Below are 10,572 nucleotides of genomic sequence, written 5' to 3'. Positions count from 1 at the left end.
GTAATAAGTCGGTTTATATCACATCAACATGATGGTTGGTGTTCTTATCACCGGTAGGCCAATTCACCTCCTAAACCAGCGAGTCATGCATTTAATTTCTTAATCATTTGGTTAATGTATGCATTTTTTTTTTTTTTTCTTTCTGGTGCTTGTTTTCAGAGAAGGAATTATAATTGACTTCATCACCCACTAATTATCCCTAACTGTGGTTATTAAAATCGTGCCGATCATTCCTGTGTGACAGGGCTGTGCGCTCTCACGGTGTTGTACGACTTACTACAGAGATGACTTGTACAAATGAAACTGGATTTATATATTTTTCTTATCATGAAATGTGTGTGTATTCTAATGAAAATACTTTTTCTAATGGGATTAATGGATTTGTAGATTTTGAGACATCTTGTTTTGGGTTTTTTTCTGCTCGCATTATCTTGAGGTACTGATTTCCAGCTGCGACCACGATCATGTGTATCACTGCAGTGACTCATAAGTAAACATTTTTAAACCACACTCTGTTTTGGGTCATTCTGTGTTGTTTTTGGCGTGCAGTTTACAACTCTGCCGAATAAATCCTGTTACGAAGAAATCAACAGTCAAGTCTCAACTGAGAGAATAAGGAGTCTGATGGTAACACCCTTTACTTAATCAACACACAGTAACAACTTTGCTGCATAAATGTATGAACGTATGTGACGAATAAACATCTTGAATCTTGAACTATATCTTAAGAAGGGCTATAACTTCCTATCATAAAGCTGACATATTGGTCTTTTTCAATTCCAGAATAACAAATGCTGGTATTTCACAGTAAATCATTATGCATATGTGAGATTACTCTTGGATTTACTGTTTTAATGTCTGTGATTGTTCGCGATGCACCTAAAGGGGTAAAATGATTTCTAAAAGCCTGTATTATTTACATTATTTAAGTAATGTACATTTTGTCTCATATGATCTTTTTTTGTTTCAATATACTGGAAGTAAAACCCTCCCCGTGGTGTAGGGTTGTCAAGACGCCTCCAGAGGGAGACAGGCTGTAACCTTATTGTTAAGAAGCGGTAAACCCCTTCCTGCCTTTGACTGAATGTTTGCGAAAATGAATCCAAAAAGACTCCATTAAGGATCATTCATTTCATGAATCAACGCAGTTTTATAATTTTGGATAACCACAAAGACTTGTAAAAAATAAAAACAAATTTAAAAAAAAAACAGTTTTATTACAGTCACAGCAGTCAGAATCTGTCACGTATTAATTGAAACGATGAGTAACAGCGCTTTCAACACGTTGTGGATATAACTTCAAATAAAGAGGCATTCACAAAAGGCACAAAACCAACAGAGCCGCGTTTCGCAAAGCTTATCGACGGCACAGACCAATAAACTGAAATGACAACAAAGCAAGATCAATCTGAAAGGCCAGTGAGTCAATCGTAACAAAATAGGCAGGAAACACTGGGCAGTAACTGTACATGTATCAAACATGACTGTCGCGCAGTCTGGGATGTATGTAACTGATCTCTATAGATTTTTGTTTTTTATTTTTATGTCATACAAACTTCAAGCCTTTGTTTTTTTTCTAAATCCAGACGGATCAAGATTTTTTTAATTTTTATTTTTATTTTTTATTTTTTTAATAAACGCTGCCACAGTCATGCGCCCACCCTGAAGGGACTTCTACTCTACACCTCTGTCTACCACGGATTGTAAGTGCAGAACCCAACGCACCGGGCTTCAGCGCTCGCGCCCCAGATCTGCTGTGTTTCTACGCCTCTTCCGGGGTCGACGCCAAGCCCCGGCCGTTCCGCCGCGGCGGGTGCCGTTCGGTTCCGAGTCCCGGCGACAGACTCTCATAGCGTGTCCTGTCACTCCTTAACCTGTGGAGTTAGAGGGAACGTCTGTTCCCCACCGTCTGCTTGTCAGTTCTGTAGTTCGGGGATCATTTGGTCACGTGGGACGTTGAATTGCTCGTGGAAATTGTGATGAAGGAATACATTCACGTGTGCTGTGCTAAGGCAGTTTCCTGTGTCGGAGGGACGATGTGTGAACTTTTTTGCAACAACTCATCATCGCTAATGCAAGTTTCCGCGTGCGGATGAACACACTTTATGGCCAGGTGGGAAAAGGTCAAAACCAAAGAAAAAATTCCCATATTCCAGAACCCGTCTCTTCAAATAAGAGATTTTTTTTTTAACCGTAAACGTCGGGAATAAAAATGGATATCCCGGCGTCCCGTTCACTGTGTATTCAAACTGTTTGACAGAGGGAGGCCCGCGGCGAACATCCGTCTCAGGGAATCGAATGCAAGTCTCGGCGAGTACGCGTGGCATGCATGTTTGTACAAAATCATCCAAACAAACATATTCACGGCAAAGAATTCCACCGGTTTGGGAAATGCGTCTCAAAAGGACGGCGAGGACACAAAAGTCAAGGCTTTGGAGTGCAAACGCTGCTCCCCTCCTCCAAGATGGCTTCTTAAAAAAAAAAAAATTTACCTATGTTGTCCGTGAGAAGGGAGAGGGGATCGAGTGCTTCGGTCAATTTGGTCTCAGGCTCCTGGGGTTCCCGCCTGCTGGATAATGAGAGGGTCCCCGTCCTCCTGGACGGGGGTGGGGTCCTGCTCCGCCGTGATGACGATGGTGTTCTCGTCAATGAGCTCGCAGGTGGGGTTGGTGAAGGCCGAAAGCGGCAGAGTGATCCTCTGCATCTCCCGCTCGTACACGTGCTGCTCGTGCTTCTTACGGAGGTCCTGACCCCTGAAATCAAAACGAACCATGGTGTCAGAAACCATACCTCGGACATCTGCCCTTTATTGGTCAGAGCTCCGCAAAAGCTTCTCGGAACGAGAGAGCGGAGGGAGAGATAATTCAGACCAACGGACGTAACTTAGTCAAGCTGTTCTGGTTCAGAGCAGTCAGAGGATTCTCAGTTCCAAACTACGGAGCTTTTCTTATTGCTATTGCATAAAGCTGTGGGTGGTTGTACAGGAGAGGACATGGGCGAGATGGCGACATGGAGGGCAAAGCGAGGAGCGTTGCCAAGTAAGTGGTGGGAGGCAGATCGAGGGGTTTGCGAGAGTGAGTGAGAGCGAGAGAGAGAAAGAGAGAATGAGAGAGAATGAGAGGGAGAGATGGGAACAAGTTCTTGGACAGGAGCCTCTTCCTGCCCGCCTGTCTATGCGACACGTTATGTAACTCCATTCTGCTCCACCCTCGGCCCCACAGCATCACAAATACTCTGCACAATGCTCTGTATGACACTAGGTCCACACCCTCAGATTTGGAATAAACCCTGTGTTCTTCATCTTTTCAATGTTATTAGTGGCAAATTATTCAAATAAATAAAAAAAAAAACAAAAAAAAAAAAACAAGCTTTCACTTACATTGTGACGAAACAGGCTTTCCATACAATAAGCAGCCTGTCTTGGAAAACAACTTTACAGAAGGGTGGGGGCAGGTAGAAACCTTCTGACATGATCTACTGCCAGCGCTTGTTCTGCTCATTAATAACCAGCTCCTTTATATAGAGAACAATGACGGGAGCCAGGCTAATCAGATTGGACACACACACACACACACACACACACACACACACACACACACACACACACACACACACACACACACACACACACACACACACACACACACACACACACACACCTACAATTGCCTCACTTATTAAATTACCTCAGCATAGTCCACATCTGACACTACGCGAATAAAATAAAAAAGGAGCCTTAAAATCAACATGCTGCAGGGCTTTCATTTGCCGCATGGCCCTAATGCAGCCGGGCCTCATTACACCAAGCTTACACAACACGATGCATAAGAATAGACAGAGCAGCTGATGCCCGGCGATGTGCAAAACTGAAACGTGCTCAAGTTATTTCCACGGATATTCAACTTGAGGCATTTCAACTGAGCTAGAACACTTAAACGTACAAGACTGTGCAGCCTCCAGCAATATCACACCTGTTGCACATGTGGCCTATTTGGATTGATCAAAGGTAACATCAAACCAACAACGCAACGCAAACATTGAAACCACTGACACGTGAAGTGAATAGCATGTCTCATCTCGTTCCAATGGCACCTGTCAAGGGGTGGGATGTATGAGGCAGAAAGTGAACAGTCAGTTCTTGAAGTTGATGTGTTTAAGCAGGAAAAATGGTCAAGCGTAAGGATCTGAACGACTTTGACAAGGGCCAAATTGTGATGGCTAGACGACTGGGTCAGAGCGTCTCCAAAACGGCAGGTCTTGTGGGGTGTTCCCGGTACGCAGTGGTTAGTACCTACCAAAAGTGATCTAAGGAAGAACAACCGGTGAACCGGCGACAGGGTCATGGGCTCATCGATGCATGTGGGGAGTGAAGTCTAGCCCTTCTGGTCCGATACCACAGAAGAGCTACTATAGCACAAATTGCTGAAAAAGTTAATGCTGCTATGATAGAAAGGTGTCAGAACACACAGTGCATCACAGCTTGCTGCGTATGGGGCTGTGTAGCCGCAGAACGGTCAGAGTGTCCATGCTGACCCCTGTCCACTGCCGAAAGCACCTACAATGGGCACGTGAGCGTCACAACTGGACCATGGAGCAATGGAAGATGGTGGCCTGGGCTGATGAATCACCTTTTCTTCTGCATCATGTGGACGACCAGGGGTAGGGCCACAGGTTAGCATCTCTGTGATGTGCTGAACCAAGACGCATGATCCATGGAGGCCCCACCTCTCAACTTCCAGGACTTAAAGGATCTGCTGCTAATGTCTTGGTGCCAGATACCACAGGACACCTTCAGAGGTCTTGTGAAATCCATGCCTCGACAGGTTTGAGCTGTTTTGGCGGCAGGAGGGGGAGCTACACAATATTAGTTGTTATTAGTGGTGGTTTTAATGTTGTGGCCGATCGGTGTATGTGCTAACATCCTTGCTTATTAAGTCTGTGTTGCAATTAAAATACGAAAAGCGGTAAATCAGACACTTACCTCTTGAAGAAGTAGCCAACCGTAATGCCGGCCCCGAGGAGGATGATAATGGCCATCATGGCGATACCAAGAACATAGCCTGAGGAAAAACAATCACACGCCAATTACTTGGATTGAAAATATTAATACAACCATTGTTATTTTCATCTATCAATGGTTTAGTTGTATTATTCTACAAATACAACGTGGATGTGAAACGCGTTCTCTCGGAGCGCCTGCGTCTGGACAGAACATACCAGTGGTGCCTAAGTCCTTTTTCTTTTTGGGGCTTGTGCGCACTCTCTGGCTGATGCCCATCACCGGCTGCACGGCAGGGACCTCCGCCCGGTTGGAACCCGACTCGGTCGACTCGAAGACGCGCGTCCCCGCGGTGGGAGCCTCCGCTGCTACGCCCGTGGGCTGCTCTGTGAACCAAAATCAAACAGTGTAGCAGGTTAAACAGCCACCATTTCCCCTGATTTCAGGTCACATGTTCAACGGCTTAAAGAGTCACTTTTCACCCCCTGGTTTGAGCCCCGCTGAACAATTTTTAAAAATGGGAAGAGGTGGGTGAGGAGGCGGGGGGGTGTGTCTGAAATTAAAAAAAAAATGGCTGTGGTTTTGTGGCAAAAAAACGTTAATATTATAATATTTATAGAACTATCACTAAGACTAAGATAACCTAACAGAGAATCAGGAACGGACAAAGAGTGTCTGTCGGTTACACGGGAGAGAAAACCCAAACAGATATTTTAAGGACATTTGCTTGTTCACAACATTTTAAAAGCAGCGCGGCAGACTGTGCCCTTGCACGGTTCGGGAATCAAGGTGCCGTTGAAGATGTCAACATCTCGGCTGAACCTTCACCGAGAAGCTGGTTCCACCCCTTTAAAAAAAAAAAAAAAAAAAAAGTTGTTTACCGACTCTGCCGGAGTTTAAGGATGTGAGGTCACGCCACAGCGACCAATTATCAGCTGTCTCTAAGGGGAAACGATTCCTTTCGGCCAATGAGTTAAGTCGTTGGGTGTAGCCTGCATCTGCCCCGAAGCTGCCACTTTGAGATTTAGGGCTCTTGGAGAGAGTGAAAAAAAAAAAAAAGGCACTCTTCAGCCAGCCAGACTACTCCGGGGCCTTGTTATTGTCCGATGGGGTTGGCTGTGACCAGAGAGAGAAAGGGGAAAAGGGCGCAACTAAAGGAAACGACTCCGATCGACCGACCTGCAAGAGCTGCAGCACGAAGCAAGCAGAGATTTAAACGTCGGCGGACGCTGTGAAAGCACCAAAGTAAAACCTCGAGGGAGGTACAGGGAACAGGAAAAGGTTGTGCTGCGACACGCTAATCCGATCCGATCCCCTTCCCCCTTCCCCACCCCTGCCTCCTGCATCTGCATCCGCATCTGCAGCTCAAGCCGCCCGCCAGTCACCCTAATTAATTCCAATGTGTTTGCTTTTTTTTTTTTTTTTTTTTTTTTTCCACGATCAACAAGCCGCGCCGGAGCGAGCTGTTTAAATGGGAACAACCTACCCTCGCACGTCTCCACCGCACAGGACTGTCTCTGGACCGTCCCGTCGGGGCCGCTGATGTAGCACCACGGGCTCGCAGAGGAGTCTGGGTTCCGGCAGAAATTGTGTTCCCCAACACCTGCACAGCAGCACGAGGACGACAACAACAACAACAACAAAGATGTTTTGATGCTGGAAAAGCAAAGAAAGGTCCTTTATCTGTTGTTTTGCCTCGCCCTCGCAGGGGAAAGCACTCGACTCATTAATCAGTAATCACTACTTCCTCGCACTACAATGAGCGGAGCACGGTGGTTGTTGGGGAGGAAAAAGCAGCATTTGAACTGAAGGGATTTGCAATTATGGGATTGAACCTTAATGACATCAAAGCAGGCAAATGCGTTTAATCCTAACCGAATATTGTAAAGCTGTGGCAAATTATATAGATAGACAGACAGACAGACAGATAGACCACATTTACCAGTCTCTGCATCAGTATAAGTTTTGACATCATAGTCTCTGGAGGTGTTTGTCCACACCAGGCAGGTGAGTCCCGAGGAAGAGCTCCGTTCTTCTCCTCTGTATTCCGATCCATTGGATGTTATACAGTCTGGAATAAATAAATAAACAAACAAGCAAACAAACAAACAAACAAATAAATAAAACGAGAGCACATTTTAATCAAATGTTTATGGCAATCACAGTCATAGCCGTTTAAGCATAAACAAATATCCTAGTATCCTAGTAACACTGTCGTGCTTTAAGCCTGAAAAAAACCTAAAACAACTAATAATGATAACGACAATTATAATTACTATACTACTACTACTACTACTACTAATAATAATAATAATAATAATAATAATAATATAAATATGTTGTTTTTTTTTTTACCTTTAATGTTCGGTGTGCTGTCCACAAAAGCCAGGCTGAGAAAAACAAAGTGCAAAGACAAAAACATTTCGACGGAGTGACGGGGAGAACAGAAAGCCGCCATGGCCTAGCGCGCTGTCGGGGTGATGTCGAAGAATAAAGTGTGAAACGTGAAATGAAATGGAGCCTATGTCGAACTAGTCGGACAAACTGCTCCACCGCTGGAGCCCCAGCCCGTGTTTGTCTTTTTGGTAAACAGCTTCAGTAACAGAAACGCAGCTCCCTCTGCGGCGGCTCCTCCCAGGTCCTAAAGCCGACCAGGCCGCTGCTAGAGCAGAGGGGGGCTCAACTGTGGTCTGTGGCCCCTGAGGGCCTCCAGCAAATGTATTTTATTATTATTATTTTTTTGTATTATTTGTTGTGGCTTACATGATCATAATGGGGATTCATTTTAGGAGCTTTTATTTTTATATCCACGCTTTCTTGTCGGCAAGATTGCATTCAGGTTGCGTCCATCCAGGTAGCGCTCAAGGGAACTAGTGCGTTTCGGCATTACCACCAAATATGAGTTTTCCTTTCTCTAAACGTGCTGAGCAGACAAGCGTCCGAAAGACCTAGCGCAATCCGGGGTGAAATCAAACAAGGTGGCCGGTCTGCTTTTCTGCTCTGGGAGACCTGATGCAATGTCTGGGTCCGCAACAAAAGGTAATAACTTTTAGTTGTTAAGCAAAACTCATCGCAATATATTATTTCCATTGGTTTAGTAATGGAGCGCAGCAAATACGGTGAAGTCCCTCCACCCCCCTCGCGGCCTCGCATATTTGTCCTTAAGTCGGCGGTGATTCCCAGCCCGACTGTTTCATTTCCTCTTGCCTTGGTCGGTGACCCGTGTGGCCCTCGTCGGCCAAAGCAGCCCCGCCGGAGGCCTGTAAAAAAGGCCACCAGCGGGGCACGTGTTCCCCTCTGTGCGGCCGTGCACCAGAAGGAGCGAGAGGCCGCTGTGTCATTGTTGCTCGACCTCGGTGCAAGACCGCGGGACGCAGGAATTGGACTCACCAAAACCCCAACTGTAACGCCTCTCCAAACACAACGGTGGAGCCGCCGGCACAAAGGCACAACCTCTCGCACCGTCTGTCCCCGTTGTTTTTTCGCTTATGAAAGAGGATCCATGGTGGCGATGGGAATTGGCAGAGACACGTTGGTATTGCATTGTGTATTGCACTTCAACATTAGAGTTTCTTTAACACCTAACTACTCCACAGTCGTATCGAACTCGTTTCCCTTGTGGACGATGGCGTGCCGGGTTCCTCTGAACTCCATGCGGAAGTTGTGCAGATTTATTGAGAAGCCTCTTATCAGCATCAAGTAGCTGTGGATCTCAAACTGTATTCTCCCTCCACAAACACATTCTGGAAAGGCAAATTATTTTTCAAATTGGAAGTCATGGCGGTGATAAGATTGCCAAGACGGAACAATCCAAATAAATGGATTTAACTATAAACCTTTGTTGAAAAAGTAGTCACAAACTACCGCTTTTCCTTCCAGTAGGACACGCATCAGGTTCTGCCTCCCTCACTCTGACTGTGTTGATGCTTTCCCTTTCGATTTCTAAAAGCCAGGTGAGCTGGTGGAGATACCTCGGCAGTAGGACCTAAGTGCAAAAACACATTTTCTATACACTCAACGGGGCTGTGCATGCGGCCTCGCGCTGCCGAGGTTCATCGTTTGATTAACGGGACGGAACCTCAAAGCCCGGTGGCTGCAGCCCTGGGGTCTTAGGAAACGACAGCCAGAGGCTTTTATGAGGCCAGATGGTCACATTTCCCCTTTAGAAATTCTCAATGGATCCTTTTATTAAATATCTTCACAAAGGTTGTAAAACAGAAGCGGCTTGCAGCATGTGCACGGCTCGAGAAGAAAGACAAACACCCTGATGTGTCATTCCACCAAGATTTATGCATTTGTTTTCGGCTCAGTGTAAAATATGTCAAGGACAAAAGTGACGTAGGATTTGGTTGTCTGTATCTATGTGTAGTGAAAACATCAGTCCCCCATGGATATTCATTTTAAACACACTTTTTACATGATATTGAAATGAGTCATCCAACGGGTGAAACTGTATTATAAAATTTTTTTGTTATTTAATAACCATAGGTTAAAACGATGTCAACTGGTAAGGTTGTTTACCAGTTTAACTAAAGAAAAACATGAGTCGCGTCCAGTTAAAGGAAGCATATTGTGTCCTGGATCCAAACAACATCCACGTCCGGCTTGCGGATCCTCTTGTCTCAGTCCCATGCGTTACTCACTCCAGGTATTTAAATCCCTTGTCTCGTTAGAAAATACATTGCATAAGTACCAGCTATGAATCATTAATACAAGTTTGATGTCACAGCTGTTGTTGCATAATCCAAATGTATAAGTACAAATAATGATAATAAATGCAAAGTTACTATACCGTTTAAATAATGCGTTTTTTGCACATTGGTAAAAACCGCCAAACCCTACCACGTCGAAAATTTAACCAGTCCCACAGTCAAGGCAAACAAACAATCATGGCACAATACATCATCTGTTCCTTCATTTCGAATATTTTTTTTTTTCCCCACTGATCGGAACCATTCTCTCGAACAAAAGCTACGGGCCGTTTCTCGATTCAACACATCTCTGGTGTGTGTGGTCGGCCGTGGAGCGACTGCCAGCTCTTAATCAGAGCTTTTCCAAACAACCTCACTCTTATGGGGTTAGAAAATGGACACTTATCGAAGCAGCGGGTCTCTAATGGACCATTAAAACCTGGATTCTGCTACCGTGGCCAGTCTCTTCAACCTCAGCCCTCCCATTACATCACCGTAGCCATCTGGGCCCTGCGCGAGCAGCCGTGAAATTTCAGATGAAACGTGATAAGACACTTGGAATGAAAACATGAACAACAGAGGAAGGGAGGTCCACTGCTCTGGGAATCAGGACAAGCCAATTCAGAAAGACAGAAAATACATGATCGTGGATGTTTGGACCGAATGGTTATGCTGCACTGCAGATCACACGGAGAACACCCAAAAAAACAATCCATTTCCAGCATCATCCAGGCAATCCATGTGAAGATAATTGTGGTGACAGTCTCTCGTAGGCTGCGCAGCAAAGTACCCCAAGATGCAAACACAGCTGTTAATGCCAAAGAAAATAGACGTGATATTGACATAGGCACTCTAATACATCATTCAACGGCTGCACTGAGT

At 45.2% G+C, this 10,572-nt stretch overlaps 1 protein-coding gene across 1 annotated transcript; it reads right to left on the bottom strand.

The window, feature by feature from the left end:
• Positions 1-1,126: 1,126 nt before the first annotated feature.
• pik3ip1 (phosphoinositide-3-kinase interacting protein 1) lies at positions 1,127-7,565 on the bottom strand. The gene is made up of 6 exons (XM_080003677.1): positions 7,355-7,565; positions 6,942-7,070; positions 6,486-6,602; positions 5,218-5,385; positions 4,982-5,060; positions 1,127-2,753 (listed from the first exon to the last, which is right to left on the bottom strand). The coding sequence occupies exons 1-6, from the start codon at positions 7,455-7,457 to the stop codon at positions 2,546-2,548; spliced, it is 804 nt and encodes a 267-aa protein (XP_079859803.1). The 5' UTR covers positions 7,458-7,565; the 3' UTR covers positions 1,127-2,545.
• Positions 7,566-10,572: the final 3,007 nt, after the last annotated feature.

Source organism: Zeus faber (genome assembly GCF_960531495.2).
Source record: "Zeus faber genome assembly, chromosome: 7".
NCBI lineage: Eukaryota > Metazoa > Chordata > Actinopteri > Zeiformes > Zeidae > Zeus > Zeus faber.
The sequence above is the reverse complement of the archived record's forward strand: the minus strand, read 5'-3'. Positions and strand labels throughout refer to the sequence as shown.

What these genes read in the sequence shown, in the direction of transcription:
- pik3ip1 (XM_080003677.1), bottom strand. Translation starts at nt 7,457, where the DNA reads ATGGCGGCTTTCTGTTCTCCCCGTCACTCCGTCGAAATGTTTTTGTCT. An exon ending in AAAGGACTTAGGCACCACTG is followed by an intron (nt 5,061 to 5,217) that starts GTATGTTCTGTC and finishes GTTTTTCCTCAG; the next exon opens with GCTATGTTCTTGGTATCGCC. An exon ending in GTTGGCTACTTCTTCAAGAG is followed by an intron (nt 2,754 to 4,981) that starts GTAAGTGTCTGA and finishes TTTTGATTTCAG; the next exon opens with GGGTCAGGACCTCCGTAAGA.